General features: G+C 45.8%; 6 protein-coding genes across 6 annotated transcripts; 3 read left to right on the top strand and 3 right to left on the bottom strand.

Annotated features, from left to right (window-relative positions):
- Nucleotides 1-2,537: 2,537 nt before the first annotated feature.
- Nucleotides 2,538-3,071, bottom strand: LOC107539711 (histone H2B type 1-C/E/F/G/I). The gene has a single exon (XM_016216286.2). It carries the CDS (start codon nt 3,033-3,035, stop codon nt 2,655-2,657), a length of 381 nt encoding a protein of 126 aa, XP_016071772.1. The 5' UTR covers nt 3,036-3,071; the 3' UTR covers nt 2,538-2,654.
- A 255-nt stretch (nt 3,072-3,326) lies between these two features.
- On the top strand, nt 3,327-3,826 carry LOC107539686 (histone H2A type 1-D). Its single transcript, XM_016216258.2, has one exon. It carries the CDS (start codon nt 3,369-3,371, stop codon nt 3,759-3,761), a length of 393 nt encoding a protein of 130 aa, XP_016071744.2. The 5' UTR covers nt 3,327-3,368; the 3' UTR covers nt 3,762-3,826.
- A 3,570-nt stretch (nt 3,827-7,396) lies between these two features.
- On the top strand, nt 7,397-7,780 carry LOC148090833 (histone H4). The gene has a single exon (XM_087827724.1). The coding sequence runs from the start codon at nt 7,418-7,420 to the stop codon at nt 7,727-7,729; it is 312 nt and encodes a 103-aa protein (XP_087683850.1). The 5' UTR covers nt 7,397-7,417; the 3' UTR covers nt 7,730-7,780.
- Nucleotides 7,781-10,441: 2,661 nt separating this feature from the next.
- On the bottom strand, nt 10,442-11,165 carry LOC107539710 (histone H2B type 2-E). The gene has a single exon (XM_016216285.2). It carries the CDS (start codon nt 11,142-11,144, stop codon nt 10,764-10,766), a length of 381 nt encoding a protein of 126 aa, XP_016071771.2. The 5' UTR covers nt 11,145-11,165; the 3' UTR covers nt 10,442-10,763.
- Nucleotides 11,166-12,321: 1,156 nt separating this feature from the next.
- On the top strand, nt 12,322-12,797 carry LOC107539717 (histone H3.1). The gene has a single exon (XM_087827702.1). The coding sequence runs from the start codon at nt 12,329-12,331 to the stop codon at nt 12,737-12,739; it is 411 nt and encodes a 136-aa protein (XP_087683828.1). The 5' UTR covers nt 12,322-12,328; the 3' UTR covers nt 12,740-12,797.
- Nucleotides 12,798-15,893: 3,096 nt separating this feature from the next.
- LOC107539692 (histone H1.3) lies at nt 15,894-16,632 on the bottom strand. Its single transcript, XM_016216265.2, has one exon. The coding sequence runs from the start codon at nt 16,600-16,602 to the stop codon at nt 15,943-15,945; it is 660 nt and encodes a 219-aa protein (XP_016071751.2). The 5' UTR covers nt 16,603-16,632; the 3' UTR covers nt 15,894-15,942.
- Between the last annotated feature and the right edge of the window lie 1,357 nt (nt 16,633-17,989).

The raw sequence follows: 17,989 nt of genomic DNA, 5'->3' as shown, positions 1-17,989 counted from the left end.
CCCACTTGCATTCTCATCAGAAGAGTTGAATGCATTTCTCTTCCTCTAAGCACAATGTAACACCTGAATTTGCTGAGCCATTGTCCTTTCCAGAAAGGCATCTGTAGGGAGGCCCAGGTACTCAGTACTAGGCCCTGTTTCTCTGCCTCAAGTACTCCCTGGACCTTTGTATCTTCTCTAATAAAGAGGCTGGAATTGTGCACACACTTCATTTACAGTCAACTCTAGGCAAAGCTAGGGAGGCTGGAATGGGAGTTTACAGAGAGACCTCTAGTTTCCTTCTGCATCAGCTCTGATCTTACCTCCCACTGCAACAAGTGGTTCCAGTTCCCAGCTTTGGCCTTTCCCCCCAAGTCTGGATTCTACACTTCCAGCATCAGCGTTATAAGCTCCCCCGTCTGAGATCTGAGCCTTGTCTCCACCAGCATACCCCTCCAGGTTTCTAGATTTTAATAACTAACATATGTGTGTTTGTGTGTGTATGCTCTGAACCCTGCTTTTTCTCCTGCCTCCTTCAGTCTCTGGAACACAAGTTCTGCTTTTACTTTTCAGCATTCCCACACCTGTGTGGTATTAAGTTATCTTTGTAAAAATAACCAATAGTTTTCTGTTCTACTCACTGGACATTGACACCAAGGTGCCAAGCCTCCCTTGATTTAAAAGGTTATTTCTACTTTACATCTTAAAGAATTTGTCCATGGTGCTCCTGTCAGCACCAGGCACTTTGAAAATCATATAAGACATTTCTTTTCCACTCAAGGAATGCACAGACTCAGGAGCGTTTATCACCATCAGCTCTGCCAGGTAGGTAAAGCACTTATTCCTGGACACAGAGTGAATGAAGTACAGGCTACAGGCTCCTCCTAGCCTAGCCAAGCTTCCTTTTTGGCTGACTCGGCACAGGAAAAAGATGAATTGAAATATAAAAAGATCAGATGTAGCCTAATGCTGGGGTGAGGCAAACATCCATGTAAAGTTGCTTTCTAAAGTGCTAATAAATCTATAAATTTCGATAAAAGTGTTTTTTGAATCCTATGTGGAGATCTTTGGGAGACCATAACATCAGAAGACATTTGTTGGAATTTGAGTTCTGCCAGGTAAATGAACTTTGGTTCCCACACCCTCTGTTTTTTACTTATAAAATGAAAATATTTCTAAATATTACTAAAATCAACACATGTAAGGATTATAATAAATTTAAATAATTTAGGGGGATGTTTAATTCATGAAGTTCTTTATGGACATTTTATCATTATTCCTATACTTTACCTATAATGAAGGCCAGCTTTTTGAAGTAGTATTATAATCAGAAGTAGTAATAATTCTGCAGTGAGTGGAAGAAGTGCTTCTCCATGACATTAGACATTCTGCTGTTGTAATCAGACATTGCAGACATTAACAAAAAAGAAAACGTAAATTGCTGCTGTTAAAATTAGAGCAATTTCAAAATTATGTAAGCCTGAAATGTTTAGAATTTACATGCATCTATATTGATTTTTATATTTACACATTTAAATTTAACTATGTAGTTAATCTTTAAAACATCACTGAAAACATTAGGCAATAATTATTAAACATACGTACATGTATGAATTTTCAACTGCTACTCTGAATTATCAAAAACTTGGCAAAATACACATTTAAAATGTTATATTTCTGTAGCCCAGCTAAAATCAAGGTATCAGAGGGTTCTGTCTCTGGGGTTCTAAAAGAGAAACTGTTTGCTTGTCTTTTCCAGCTCTTGGAGGCCTTCCTCTTTCCTTAGGTCGACTCCTTTCCTCTATTTTCAAAGCCAGAGATCCCTGGCCAAGTCCTCTTCATGCTGCCATCTGTCTGGTTCTGTGTTCTGACTCCCTCTCATTGTTAAGAACCTCTGTGGTTATATTGGGTTCACTTGGATAATCTCATTTTAAATTCAAGTGATTAGCAACCTGTTTCAGATGCAATTTAAGTGCCATTTGTCATAACCGAATGTAACATGGAGTCCAGAAATTAGGAGTTAGATTAATTGGGGTGGCATTATTCTGCCTACGACACTAAATTACAGCACAGTTAGAAGTTGAAAAACAGGTATATACAGTCCTTCCTGCTAAGGGTGAGTGGGGTGGGTAACATGTAGATATTGTAAACAATTTCAGGGAATCCCTGTACTCCTAACCTGGAACCCATCAACTCTCCTTTCAACTTTCATGCAAATTCACTGTCCAGCTCCTGTTGTGTTTAGAAATTATGCTGCTTTAAGGAAATACATCCACTAGAACTGGAATTATAAAGCCCTTTTTCTTACCAAGAAGTATTAGCAAACTTAAGTAATCTGCTTTTCATGGGACAATGTGTAAGACACAGAACGTCGGTTTATACAGCACCTCTGTACTTCAGCCAGCTTTATGGCCAAAGTGAGCAGTGGAAGCAAGAAAAAGCAATTCTACCACCAACGCAGTTAAATACCCATCTTATTTTCAACCAAACGTCTGTATGTTTCAAGGTGCAAGCACCACACGGCAGCAAAATATTTTAATAAAGATAACCAAAACGAACACAGCTTGGCTTTGTATTTAACAGTCACAGTACCTGGTAAGGTCATTACAACTCTTAAGCTGATAAAGTGGGTGGCTCTGAAAAGAGCCTTTGGGTTTGACACTCGCTGAAGCACACTACTTGGAGCTGGTGTACTTGGTGACGGCCTTGGTGCCCTCGGACACGGCGTGCTTGGCCAGCTCCCCGGGCAGCAGCAGGCGCACGGCCGTCTGGATCTCCCGCGACGTGATGGTCGAGCGCTTGTTGTAATGCGCCAGGCGCGACGCCTCGCCCGCGATGCGCTCGAAGATGTCGTTGACGAAGGAGTTCATGATGCCCATGGCCTTGGACGAGATGCCGGTGTCGGGGTGCACCTGCTTCAGCACCTTGTACACGTAGACCGAGTAGCTCTCCTTGCGGCTGCGCTTGCGCTTCTTGCCGTCCTTCTTCTGCGCCTTGGTCACCGCCTTCTTGGAGCCCTTCTTCGGGGCGGGCGCGGACTTGGCCGGCTCGGGCATTTCAAAGGAAAGATGAAACCAACAAAGAAGAAAGGGAAGTTGTAAAATGTCGCCGCGGGTCTACAGCGTCATCTTTTATAGATGCTCTATGCAAATAAGGGACTCAAGAATATCCAGATCTGATTTGATAATGTGTCAGTGACGAGTCTATGTAAATTTACTTGCATCACATCTCCTTTCCTATTGGTTGGCGGTGTCAGAAATAATTTTTGACCAATCCCATCTCGCGCTTAACAATTCCACCCAGGACTATAACTAGCGTCATGTTGCTCCCTTCAGGACATTTCTTTTATTTCTTTTCCTGTGGCTGATCTCCCGTTTCTACTACTCATCATGTCTGGACGCGGAAAGCAGGGCGGCAAGGCGCGCGCCAAGGCCAAGACGCGCTCCTCGCGGGCCGGGCTGCAGTTCCCCGTGGGCCGCGTGCACCGCCTGCTGCGCAAGGGCAACTACTCGGAGCGGGTCGGGGCCGGCGCGCCCGTGTACCTGGCGGCCGTGCTGGAGTACCTGACGGCCGAGATCCTGGAGCTGGCGGGCAACGCGGCCCGCGACAACAAGAAGACGCGCATCATCCCGCGCCACCTGCAGCTGGCCATCCGCAACGACGAGGAGCTCAACAAGCTGCTGGGCAAGGTCACCATCGCGCAGGGCGGCGTCCTGCCCAACATCCAGGCCGTGCTGCTGCCCAAGAAGACCGAGAGCCACCACAAGGCCAAGGGCAAGTAAAAGCCTGCATTCGTTTGGCACAACTCGGATAACTCTAAACCAAAGGCTCTTTTCAGAGCCACCCACGTTTTCATTGAAAGGGCTTGCATTTTCCTTATTTTAGCAACTATTTAAAAATTACCTTTACAGTTATTCCCATCCGTTTGATAAGTACAATATGAACGAAGTTGGCTTTAGCCAAGTAAAGGATAGAGGCACTTTGTACCAAGCAATTAACGGTGGTCAGCGCAGCAGGCCCTCTGGGTCTAAAGTGAAGCTCTTAGAACTCTAACAGTCCCCATTAAGGAAGCAGGGAGCCGCCCACTGTTTCTGAAAAGGTGAAATGCCTAAGGCTAGAAGACGTATTTAAATCTACATGCCTCTTAACAGCCGGTTGGTAAGGTTTTATATACCTGCCACAAAGAGGTCAGTTTACTTTAAACCGTTGCTCACACTTTATAACCAAATGTATTAAAGGAAAATTCATGAAACTAGGTTTCTGACAGCCTCTTGTACTGAAGGCCATTCAATCCTGTGCCAGGACATAAGTTAGGACTCTAAGTGACATAATGGTAGGAATTGAGACCGTGTCTCAACATGTTTAAATTGTTCTGTGAATATGTGCACTATGTAAACATATGTACATAATAATATATACACTATATTCCAGTAAACTTGCTGTCAGTCTAAACTATGAAAAAAAGAAATGGTAGAACAAAGGAAGGATAGCTGACCAATCACATGTCAGGGCGGGCTTTTTAAATTTTACTGATGGCAGCATTCCTAATGAAAATTTTTAAGTCCGTTGGTTAAACCAATTAGATTACAGTGCAGGACCTGGGAACCAGATTGACCTGTTCCTCTAAGGCCAGAAACCACAGCAGTCCTCTTAGCCAATTTCCTTTCCTCTGTTACCTCTTGGCTCAGACCAAGGCTATTGTTACCCCTGAACTTAACTAGGCTCGTTTCAAACCCATTTAAGTAATATGCAGCCTTATACTCTTATTTAGTATGAAAGAATTGTACTTATAATCATTGGTATCCAAGTGTAGGGAGATAAAATGAAATGAGTATCTTAATTTACTGTCTCTAATTTACTGTCTAGGCTTTAGTAGTTTTTGTGCATTTAGCTTTTGACAGCTATCAAAATGTAAAATTCACAATAATATATACCAAGCCTCAAAAATATAGCAGGTGTTTCTAAAATATAATTTATTGTTAAGGGAACTATCATGGAGGTAAACAGTTCAAAAGAGTATAGGAGATTATCAAGATTATATATACATGAAAGTGATAGAAACCAGAATAGTCACCCCAAAATATGCCTCTTTGACAAAAATTATTTTCAGCTATAGGCAGTTAGGAAGCAGCAATGGCAGGAAAAGCTCTTTTCCCTCCCCTTTTTCTGCCTAAAGTCAGGATATAAACTCTGGAGGCCACTAACTCTTATCAGTGACTTTTAACAGCCCACAGGCACACAAATCTGCAAATGAAGCTGACTCTTAGTTTCTTCCCATATATTTTACCTGCCCAGTTTGCCACCCTTAGGAAACCTAAAACTGTATCCTTTCTCCTGTTGTTTCTCTACGACTCTACTGTACTTTGTTGAAGATGCTATATAAACTGGAGCTTTAAACCACTTCTATGAATTAATCGTTCCTGGGTCTCTCCCATGTATATATAAATATAGATATTAATAAACTTCTGTTTGTTTTTTTCTTGCTAATCTGTGTTATGTGTACAGGGTCCCCAGTCAAGAACCAAGATGAAAAAACAAAACAAAACAAAACATAAACCAAGATGGATTTTACTATTTTCAAAAGGAAAAATCATGATTCAACAAATACGAAATGACCCCATGGCAAAGAATTTATCTAACTTATCAGTTAGTGAAGCAATGGGAAAACTCTATGATAGGTTCAAAGAACATTTAACAAATTAGGGTATTTATTAAAATTTAACAAAAAAATGTTAGGATAGTATTGTTGAATTAGGGTAAAAGAAAGTTAACGTCCAAAAGAATATAAATCTTTGGAGTTATAGCTGTTCCACTGGGCAAAAATTATTAGCATCTCCACCATATAAAGCCCTGCAAGTTAACAAGTAACTTCACTAAGTTTGGTAACTTTAATCAATAGTAATCAGTGAGACAAAGTTCATAGGAACCTTGTCTGGCCTTCACCTTTTATAATGTAGGACATCATGGCCTATGCTTTTTCTTTACCTTCAAGTTTCAGACAATTTTTCTCACACTGTGAAACCTTAGTAGAGAAAAATAAGTACATAGAGCCTGGATGAAAAATTACTATAAAACTTTATAGGGTAACTATATGAAAGCAAATGAACACAGGTCCAGGTTGCAAAATACCAGATTGAGAGATTTAAGGATACTGGGGAGAAAATCAATCCATGGGACATGAAGATTAATTTTCTCAGGTAATTACTGTTGTCCACCTAAGAAATGTCCAAACCTGTAGAAAAATTTATAGAGGACATGTGCCGGGAAGCAAGTTCTCAAATGCTCTCAAGGCTAACAGTTTTGCAGTGTTTTTTATTGTTGTTTCTGCATCTGGAATTAAGGAAACCTGAGGAAGATTACATAAAGATGGGAGAAAACAAGGCCTGGATCGGATGTTTTCAAAAGTTAAGATTACATGCTGCCTGGAGGATGGTTAAACCTCAAGAGGCCTGGGGAAAAAAGAGGGGGGTAGTTGTGGCCTTTCAAAGTGTGTTAGCCTAGGCATAAGGCTTGCTTAGGGCAAAGATAACCTTTAGAAGTTATATGCCTGAGGCGTGTCTTCCCACCAAGACCTGCCCAGTTAAAAATGTATGATCAGATTACCTTAGGAGGTTACTTTTCATAGAACCTCTTTTCTTCTCATTGACTGTGTTGAATATTTGACCTAAATTTTACCTTTTGATTGTCAAAACACCTTTGAGATGTTGAGATGAATATTTCCATTTCACAGATGAAATTAAAGTGAAAATAAGAGAAGACATGTCACAAAACAGGTCTTGGACCTAGAAGGTGGGGGCATAGGAAGTGCTGAGGCCCAAGCAGTGGGGTCAAGCTTCCCAAGGACAAGCACCCAAAGACTGGCCCTCCTGTTGCCCAGGGATTTCAGTTCTTCCTCGCTCTCTAAAGCCATTTACCAGTGTCACTAGCTACTTTTCCTTCGTTTAAAGTGTTCAAAGATGCCACTCAGGCAAGAGAAAAGCCTGGGACTGGTTCACATTTGAGATCTGCGCTTAAAATAGGAGACAATGTATAATTTCGGTTAAAAATTTCGTTAATACCTTCTCCACGGTAAGGATCCTAATAATTAAAAATAGAAAAACATGTTAGTTTGATATAGGTACAATTATTTCAGTATGTTGATACACAGCAGAATTTTTTATTTTACTTTTACTTTTTATTTTTTTCAGAATTTTTAAAATGTTCTTCAACAGGGCATTTGAAACGAATCCGGGGACCGAGCAGGGGCTCACAAAGCTGCCTTTGTCTCCTCGGGCTCCGCCCCACAGCCTGGCAGACGCGCGTGGGCGGCGACGAACCCCCCCGCCCAGCCCAGGCTCTCTTTGTAGCGTAAGAAAGGTACAGGCAGGATTAGAAATAAGAATTTCGGCTTTTTTTCAGCCCAGGTGAACTGGTAATTTGTTGTTTCTCTGTGGTAATCATGTCTGGTCGCGGCAAAGGCGGGAAGGGCCTCGGGAAGGGCGGCGCCAAGCGCCACCGCAAGGTGCTGCGCGACAACATCCAGGGCATCACCAAGCCCGCCATCCGGCGCCTGGCGCGGCGCGGCGGCGTCAAGCGCATCTCCGGGCTCATCTACGAGGAGACCCGCGGGGTGCTCAAGGTGTTCCTGGAGAACGTGATCCGCGACGCCGTCACCTACACGGAGCACGCCAAGCGCAAGACGGTCACGGCCATGGACGTGGTCTACGCGCTCAAGCGCCAGGGCCGCACCCTCTACGGCTTCGGCGGCTGAGCCCCCGCGTCCACCAGCCGCGTCTGTGCCCCCCAAAGGCCCTTCTCAGGGCCGCCCACGTCCTCGGGAAGAGCTCTGGCGGTTCTGCGGACACGGTTTCTTGTGCTTGGTGTCAGCTGGGCCTTCACCTTTAGCAGTAGCTTCAGGCACCTGGTGGTGGGTGGTGGCTCCTCCAGGACGGGCCTCAGCCAGCCTGAGCGCGGGGACAAAGGAGCAGCTACGCCCCGGGCGCATCAGGAGGGAGAGGTGGCCCGGGGGTGGGGGAGGTGGCGGGGCGCAGGCAAGATAAAGAAAGCGAACGGGATGGGAAGAGAAAGACAGCAAACGGGGGAAGCCAGATTGAATAAAATAAAAATTGCCAGCGGAAGGCTGGGTGTTTAATCCTAAACATTTGCCCGGGGCGACATCAGGACAGACCCGCACACTTTGGGCTCCGCGTGCGCCGGGCTCCCCCCAGTCCTCGCGCGGTCCTCGCCCTCCCCAAGCCCCGGGCGCTGCATTTCAGTGGCGCTGGGCTTTGTTCTTTTCGGTTTCCAGGCCCGACCCTCCCTAAGCCCGAGGCTAAGCAGTTTGTCCATTAGCTCTGACCCAGGAGTCAGGGTTCTAACTCGGCGTCTAACTCTCCCCGGGCCCCGAGGCCTCACCTCGCTTTCTGGACGAGGAGCTCCCTCCCGCGGTTCCTGGCTCTCGGCCCCTCCGCCTCCTTCTGCCTTTCTGCGCTTAAATCAGCCTGCTGCAAAGCGTGAGGTTTATTTTTTTCCTGTTTTTATTTTGGACAATCCAAACACCATAGACTGGTTGGCTTAAACAACAAACATTTATTTTTCACAGTTTTGGACACTGAGACTTCCACACTCAAGGCGACGACGGATTCAGTATCTGAGGGCCCAGTTCCTGGTTCATGGACTGCTGACTTCTCGCTGCGCCCTCATAAGACAAAAACAAGGGGCCAAAGAGCTTTCTGGGGTCTTTTTAAAAGGGCATTAATGGCACTAATCCCACTAATCTTTTACAAAGGGCTCCTCCAGCCGAAAGGTCTAATCACCTCCCAAGGGCCCCACCTCCTAACACCATCACATGAGGGGTATTTCAAAACGGGAATGGGGGTGGGTGGGTACAGAATTGATATCAAATGGGATACTACAGAGCCCTGCTGAAGAAAGAAAACTACCCCCGTCTGCACTCAGGATTACCTTGGCTCAGTTCTTGGGTCCCCTTTCTATTCCAGGAGACTTCATCTAGTCTCATCACTTCTGTGTTCTGGGAAATAGTTTATGTTGAACAGGGGAACGCCATGACCTAGCTGCCAGCATTAGGTCAGCTTGTAGTTACTTGAAAGCTGTGGTATGGATGCATGCATGAATTTTCTACCCAAGTCCGCAGACACACACACACCCCTCTGCCCCACGGGAGTGCTGCCAGGACTGATTTCCCTCCTAGGATTCTTTCAGGTGCCGAGGCCTGAATCTGCATGGCAGTTTTCCTCCAGAAGATCTGAGATGATTCAGGAGAGGCAATCAAGACCGAGGAAGGCTCTGGGTTTTCACCCAGGGTGGTGGCGGGTGTAACTAAAATGAGCAACAAGGCTACCAACTAAAGAAGCCAGGCTGACCCTAACAGAAACTAGTCTACCTATTGTTGGAACAGCCACCCTCCCCATTCACTGAGGAAATCTACATCCACACACCTCTCTACAATCTAATTTGCTCGCTGATGTACCCCAATGCCGACAACCGTATCTGACAACTCACTTAGGGTCACTAAATATCTCCTGAAGGGACAGGAGCTGAGGATGACATAAGACAACCACCATTCCAACCAGGACCACATTTGCTCCTCTACCCATCCAGGTTGCAGCTCTGAATTCTCCTTGTCAGTTTTGATTAAGCTGGGCTAGGAACTGTTTTCATTCCCCAAGAAACCTTGGAAGACAGTTATCAGGTGAGAACTAGAGCTCAAAAACTAGGAGACACCAGCTAAAGCTAACATACTGAGGCCAACATCAGCCCTTCCTTGAAAGAATATGAGAAAAAATCCAATGGCAGAGTCATCTGTGAATATCTCTGTAGATGAGAATAAGCTGTTTCTTGATTAGCCAACTTCAAGTGAACTCACAGGTGAGTTGAGGTCTGATGTACTGGAACACGTAACTGGGCCAGGGACATCCTTGCTTAAAAACCTTCTGTGGCTACAATAACTGACTAGGCCAACCCCACATGTCCAAGACTAGCAGGAAAGGCCTAACCTACCTACCTCACCTCCTGCCACCTGCCTAGAAGTCTTTATGTGCCTGCGTATATATACTACCCAGTTCACTCTGCTATTGGGGGGCACATTTGAAGTAATCATAGAGATAATTCATGGCTTTAAAATACAAAATGCCTATCTGTTTTAAGAATAGAAAAAAATACTGGTCTTGAACTGTGATTATTTAAGTTTAAAGCAAATAACTTCATGTTGTTAAAAGCATGCAATTAAAGGTAGTTACTCTTAGCAAGCCAAAGTCCCTGAAATGGTAATGAAATTCTATTTATTTCACCTGAGGTACTAAAGTACTGATATTTTGGCTTCTCTGAACATTTTCATTCATAATCCAGCCAGTTCAACCAATAGTTACTGAATGCCCACGGGTGGGGTATTGAGCCGTGTGAGGAACACAAGAGGACACAATGTCATATAACCACATCATAGTAAAATGTGGTTATATGACATTGTGTCCTAGCAAAGAACCCAAGTACAAAATTATTTTGGATAATTTTGAGAATAAAGGTTTTGGTTAAAACATAAAAACCAGAATACTACAACATTTTCAGGCTATAGCACAATAGCTCCTACTGCACACAATTATTTCAAATTCTTTGCTGCACTAATAAAAGCTCACAATGAAGTCATCACATTATACTTACATTTTAAAGAGGGTTGTCTATAAAAAAAAAACAACCATGTTTCTTAAAATCTTGATATTACAGCTCTCAAGATGCAAAAGTGAGTGGCTCTGAAAAGAGCCTTTGGGTTTCATAGTGGCGGAAGCACATCACTTGGAGCTGGTGTACTTGGTGACGGCCTTGGTGCCCTCGGACACGGCGTGCTTGGCCAGCTCGCCGGGCAGCAGCAGGCGCACGGCCGTCTGGATCTCCCGCGACGTGATGGTCGAGCGCTTGTTGTAATGCGCCAGGCGCGACGCCTCGCCCGCGATGCGCTCGAAGATGTCGTTGACGAAGGAGTTCATGATGCCCATGGCCTTGGACGAGATGCCGGTGTCGGGGTGCACCTGCTTCAGCACCTTGTACACGTAGATGGAGTAGCTCTCCTTGCGGCCGCGCTTGCGCTTCTTGCCGTCCTTCTTCTGCGCCTTGGTCACCGCCTTCTTGGAGCCCTTCTTCGGGGCGGGCGCGGACTTGGCCGGCTCGGGCATGGTAGGATTTACAAGGGCAAAAAAAGGGGGAGACTAACAGACACAGAACAAAGGGAAAATCCCGGGTATTTATAGCACCTATATGCAAAGACTCACAAATCTAAACTCTGATTGGACCAAATCTGGCCAATATATTGACAGTATATATATTAGGTATTCCCAAACTCCTTTTCTATTGGATGAAAACAAATACTTCCAGGGAATCCGATAAACAAAATCAGTGTTTAAAAAATGTCCTGATAAAACATGTTTTAATTTTTTGAAAATAAGTGGAAAGCCAAGGAAGAAAATCCTGTCATCTAGCCGAGTCCAGCCCTGAGCACAGGTCCCTAGGCTTCGTCACCAGCTGTGCAGGACACCCCAGGTCTGTCGCCAGAAGCACTTGAAGGAAATGTCACCGAGGACTGGGTCGCTGCCATCTGTTCCAAGGTTGCGCATTGCAAACGCTTTTTTAACGGTTCCTTTTTACAGCCCAGCTGACATTTTAAATGCATCCCGATCAAAAGGCAGAGTTCAATTTCCATTTTGAGTCAAACCCGCATTGAAAGCGCCAGGGATTCCAGGAAATCGGAAATCTGCGTGCACCCTGAATGACGCAAAATTCGCAAAATTCGCGTCTCAGCGGTTTTTGAGCATAAACTAGGAATTTCCTGAAAATCCAGTGAAACCTCTCGTGAGAGGCTCCGGCGATGGATTTTTAAATAGGGAGAAAGGGCGGGTAAAAAGAGCTGGATGAAAACGGGTTAACTGTGCACAAAATGGCGGGCGTTGTTTTTTTTGGGGGGGGGGGTAGTGTTTGGTTTTTTTGTTTTCAAAAAACACCCCACGAATTTAAAGCACTGTCTCTTTCAAACACATTTTTTTCCCAAGCAGGAGAAACGCTTAGGAATATTAAACGTGTCTGTGGGTCACGCTTTTGTGGATGCAGAAAAATGATACATAAAACCTATAACTAAGGGAACGGTTTTATTTAAGGGGCTGCGATGACGTCGGCAATTTCAAAGTAACCAATCAGAGGCTTGCACCAAACGGAGGCAGCCACCCTAATACGCTCCGAGCACTTCCGGAATTTAGATCGAGGCGCCCGACGGGAACTGCCAACAATCCAATCAGAGTAATTCTGTTCCTGTATAAATAGAGCGTCCAGACCTTCACTCCAGTCCACTTACTTTGTAGCTAAAGCCATGGCTCGGACGAAGCAGACGGCGCGCAAGTCCACGGGCGGGAAGGCGCCGCGCAAGCAGCTGGCGACCAAGGCGGCCCGCAAGAGCGCGCCGGCCACGGGCGGCGTGAAGAAGCCGCACCGCTACCGGCCCGGCACGGTGGCGCTGCGCGAGATCCGCCGCTACCAGAAGTCCACGGAGCTGCTGATCCGCAAGCTGCCCTTCCAGCGCCTGGTGCGCGAGATCGCGCAGGACTTCAAGACCGACCTGCGCTTCCAGAGCTCGGCCGTCATGGCGCTGCAGGAGGCGTGCGAGGCCTACCTGGTGGGGCTCTTCGAGGACACCAACCTGTGCGCCATCCACGCCAAGCGCGTCACCATCATGCCCAAGGACATCCAGCTCGCGCGCCGCATTCGCGGGGAGAGGGCGTAAATTGTCGTTACTAGCGAACGTTAACAGTGAACCCAAAGGCTCTTTTCAGAGCCACTTACAGTTTTAGCTGAAGACCTGTGAGCAAAGAAGATGAACCTGTCCCCAAAACAAGGCGGTGAGGGGGAGGGTAGTAGGTAGGGCAGCTGCATGGGAGTGGCCCTGGGGCCGCCCACCCACCTCGCTTCACCCGAGCGCACCACGTACTGCGTTCTCCAGCCAGGCCTTGGTCTGGAGCAGCAGCCCTAGTGGAGTGCGCGGCTCTGATAGTGATGCAGCTGCGCACAGCACTACAGCACCAAATGAGGCGTGGAGTGGTAGCTAAAGTCCTACCAGGAGTTCGGAGCTTGTTGCCCCAAATTACTGCAAGCTCATTGTGCAGAATATCTGCACCCTGCTAAAGCTGAATAACCCTTTTTGCTGGAAATCCTCAGTGAGACAGCATGGTTACATAGCTCTGTACATGGGATAAGGTTGCATAGGGCTAACCACACATACCCAGATTAGAGCATGTAAAGCTGGTGAGGACTGATTAAGGCCTGCACTGTAGCCTAGTTAACAGTATTTTGCCAAAGTCAATCGCCTGGTTTTAATATATAGAATGTCACCATTAGGGAACATTGGGTTCAATGGACTTAATTTGAAACTAGCAAAGCTGTACCAGTTCTTTAGCAGTTGCTACCTTGTATTGCTTAGGTTTCTATGACTTGCTGAACAAATGTTTTTTCATATAAACTGCAGGGAGAGGGGTGGGCTTTGTTCTGGGTATTCTAGTGGTGACATCCATTTGGCTGACGTTTCATTTATGTTGGTATATAATTTTGTAGATATTGCTGTTCCTACCAAAAAGTAAACTTCGTTTCAAAGGTTGAGATCTTAATCTCAAATTTTCTGATGGGTTCTTGGCTGAGTTAATAATCCATGGTGTTTAGAACAGTGTGCTTGGTACATCATAAGCGTACAATGTTAAGGGACAAAAACCAAAGGCCCAAAATGGCATCACTGGTGCTAAAAGCCCAAGATACCAAACCTACATTTAGTATCTGATCTAATTGCACTTTCAATCCCACCCAGAAGCATAATTTCAATCAACCAGCCTGAAATTTTTCTGGTCAAAGCACCAGTAAGGTGATTCTGTTCAGTTCATCTTTCTAAACTAGCTTTCTTAACTGTAAAACAAGCATTTCAACTATACCTAATGCAAATGCTTTATAGTGAGGCAGTCCTAGAAGTGCTTTGGAAACTGTAAGGGACTAGAGATAGTGTATACTCATTTTGAACAATCATTGAATGTCAAATTCCCCTATAACTTTTATTACTCATCCCTCTTCATCAAAAGCCTAACTCTCTCATTCTGGTTATTAAACACCTCACAGCTGTTTTCCCACCTATTCTACTCCATGCAATCTCTAATTTTAAAAAAGGTTATTTTGAGTAACTACTTTACATTCCCCCAGTTACCCAGGTCTTCTTTCTTAAGCAAGCCACTCTCCCGTGGAAGGAGGCAGAAATTGTGGGATGCAGCTGTGACTGGGAAAAATTGAACTCCTGGTTAGAAAAGGTAGAAAGATACAGGCTACAGGCTTACATGCCCTCCCTTTTAAAAATAAGTTTAAATAGTAAAATGTAAGAAATTATTATCCAATAGGGGGTGCTGTAAACAAAGAATAAGGTGAAGAGACATTCCAGTCACAAGATACTTGTGCCCCCTGGCAGTGGGCTCAGGAGCTTGTGACCTGTTTTTACTGTGGACTCACTCTATGGATAGTCTGAGGCCTACATCCACCTTTTCAAATGGATGTTTAAGATACTTAATGCATATAGAATAAGAAAATCAGCAAGATTAAAATTGAATGTATTTGAGTTTATAAAACACTGTGTGTCATTAGTAACACATCAAATAACAAGAAGCAGCAAGGGATAGAATATCAGTTTCAATATTCTCAGTAACCACAGTGATACCAAGAAAAACCTATGATTGCCCTTGTTGAATAAGTCACAGGTACTGCAAAATCCATTGTGATTAATTGCTTACATGCATAGTTGAAAGAAATGCTAAATTACATTTAGTTTTTGAAAATAGTTTCTCCCCATCCATGTTTACAGCCCCAAATGGTCTGTAGAACTCAGATTTTGTCAGATTTGCCAGTAAACTTAAGTGGGCTTCCCTGAAATAAAATAAAAACCTCAGTCCCAGAGATGAAGTGGGAATGGTGAGACATGCAAGTGAACACTTCTTCTGAGAGCCCCTCTTGTGCCCTAGTCACCCCAATTCCAGGAGCTCCCTGCCAGCCACGCTGCCTTCCAAAACGTTTTTGTTTTTTCCCCCTCCCAATTCATTGTCTGCTCAGCAGGCAACTATGGCTCTCTAGATCCTTGCAACACTCAGTGGGGAAGGAATCAAGCTAAGAGGGCCCAATACAAACCACCAGAATGGGGTGGTTTACACTTTCACGGTCCCTTAGCCTCGGGGTGGCAGCTCAATTATCTGCAGAATAACAAGAGCTTGCATACTCCCGGCCAAGAGAACTTTACTGACCTCAAGGAAAAGAATCTAAGCTTTTCAGCGGCCTCTGAATATACACAAGACAGTATATCTCAGCCTCGAACTGGTGCTCTCCAGCCCATGCCCGTGAGTCCACCAGTACGTTGATTAGCTCCCAATACCCTCTGCAAACCAACAGAAAAGGAAAGTTTAGGAAACATCGAGGCTGGAATAACCCTCTCCTCAGGTTGGCTTCTTACAAGTTACACTTTTTCTCTTTAACGTGTCGGGGCGCCGGAAGTAAGGCGGCAGGACGTGCGCCAAGGCGCCACCTGCAGCTGGCCGGCCGCAGTGACCCGCGCTCCACACGCTGCTGGGGCCGTTTGACCGCAGCCCAGGGCGGTGTCCTACCCAAGACCAACCCCATGGCCTAGGGAAGGTGAAGGTTAGACCACTATCCCTGCGCCAGAAGCCAAAGGCTGTCCAGAAACACCAGATTTTAAGAGGACTATGACCACGATCATGTAGGATTTCTGGAAACCCAACCGCCCATGGTCATCTTCCTCCCCTCCCCCTTCCCTCACCCCACCCCCCGCTTAAGTGAATCGGTAACTTTATGGAAAACACTTTTTCTATGCGGTTACGCTCTTTTTCCTGAAATTGGTGGGTGGCTCTGAAAAGAGCCTTTGAGATTTTCAAAGCAGGACCTCCCGCTGTAACTTTACTTCTTCCTAGGCGCAGCCTTCTTCGCCTTCGTAACTTTCGGTTTGGCAGCTTTAGGCTTGGCCGCCTTGGGCTTAGGGGCTTTGGCCTTAGCTGGACTCTTAGCCGCCTTCTTGGGCTTGGCTGCTTTCGGCTTTTTCGGACTCTTGGCCGCTTTCTTGGCTCCTGCAGCCGCCGCCGGCTTCTTCTTCGGGGTCTTCTTGGCGCTCTTCTTGGGGGTGGCGGCCCCCGCAGCCTTCTTGGCCTTCTTGGCGGCGCCCGCGGGCTTCCTGGGCTTGGCCGCGCCCGCCTTCTTGGCCTTGGGCTTGGCGTCGCCGGAGGCCGCCTTCTTGTTGAGCTTGAAGGAGCCCGAGGCGCCGGTGCCCTTGGTCTGCACCAGGGTGCCCTTGCTCACCAGGCTCCTGAGGCCCAGCTTGATGCGGCTGTTGTTCTTCTCCACGTCGTAGCCCGCGGCCGCCAGCGCCTTCTTGAGCGCGGCCAGCGACACGCCGCTGCGCTCCTTGGACGCGGCCACGGCCTTGGTGATGAGCTCGGACACCGGCGGCCCCGACGCCTTGCGCTTGGCGGCCGACGCGCCGGCTTTCTTCGCCTTCTTCTTAACAGGTGTTTTCTCCGCAGGGGCGGGAGTAGCAGGAGCCACTGGAGCGGTCTCCGACATTTTTCAGTTTTGCCAGAAAAGACAAAAAAAAAAAAAAAAGACTTGAACTGTCAGAGCGGCGAGGCCCTGCGCGGGCGGCGGGGTTTATATAGCGAGGCGCTGGGTGGTGATTGGCTGCCGGCTCCGAGCGCCGCGCTGCCCAGAGGCTCCTCCGCGCCGCCGGGAGGCTGTGTTTCTTGTCCCTTAAAAAAGAAGAAAAATATAAGAAATCTGTGCACGAAATAATTAGAGATTTGGGGGAAACGGATCCGACAGTCTTCAGGCTTCCTTCCTGCCTTCTTTCCCGAGCCTAGTTTCACAGCTGGCACCCTGAAACTTTTCTGATTCCCCCAACTCGCTTTAAAACTTAGGTCAAACTCAGACAACTTTCAGATTTTCCTTAAAAATGCGACTTCTCTCTGTTTCCTTTGCAAATATTTTTTCCAGGACATAGTTCTGCACATTCTTTTCTTTGCAACTTTGTGTAAATAAACTGATCTCTACTCAAATATACAAGGGAAATCGGTTTTTTTCGCAGGAGCAATAGCACAGCTCGCTTGCAAGTTGTTTGCCCTGAGCACTGGGAATTGGCGGTGGGGGAGAAAAGTCTGCGTACACGATGGGCAACTAACTATATTAGAAAATATATATATATTTTTAAGTATTTGAGTGACCACTGTGTAAACTGGGTTTGATCGTAGTATTTTTGCAAGAATGGGGCTCCATGCGTGCATTTTTTAAATAACCAGTTCTAACTAGTCACCAACCTTCTCTTTAAAAGGAGCCCAACTGATTCTTCAGACCTAGAGTGGGCATGAGAGGTCAACCACCCTACCCACAAAGAAGAAAGGGCGAGTAACGATGCAACAGAATAACAGTGCCCCATCAGTTTACCAGCTGTGAGCTGAAGAACACTGCAAGATCACCTGCTTTTCATCTCATCCCCTTAAACTTGTAAATTCCTTAATGACAGACACCCTATCCATCAGATTCCCCCCTCCAAAATTTAGCATAGAGTTTTGTACCTATTTCCTACATTTCAAGATGATATTTAAAATACAAAATTGATTTGACCTTTTTTATCATTGCAAGTTGGCACACAGAGGATTAGAAAGAAACATTTGGCATTTAAATCACTGTGTGAATTTTCATATTTCTCCCTGGGCTTTTTACTAACAAAATGTGAACTAGGCTGTCACAACCTAAATCAATCAGCAGAACATGTCCACCTAAGGACCTGAACAAACATTTCATCGCAAGCATGACTGACTCCCACTCCATCTCTTTGTTTGAAACACAGCAGAGCTAATAGAATTCAGCAAATATTGGATAACTAAGCACAAATTAATATTACCCACTGAATATTCAGGTACTGAAACTAAACTTCATGTTTGTCAAAAGAAATAAA

This window comes from Miniopterus natalensis, chromosome 19, assembly GCF_054644295.1.
Source record: "Miniopterus natalensis isolate mMinNat1 chromosome 19, mMinNat1.hap1, whole genome shotgun sequence".
Taxonomy (NCBI): domain Eukaryota; kingdom Metazoa; phylum Chordata; class Mammalia; order Chiroptera; family Miniopteridae; genus Miniopterus; species Miniopterus natalensis.
Note: the sequence above shows the minus strand (reverse complement) of the source record. Positions and strands in the feature narration are given on the sequence as shown.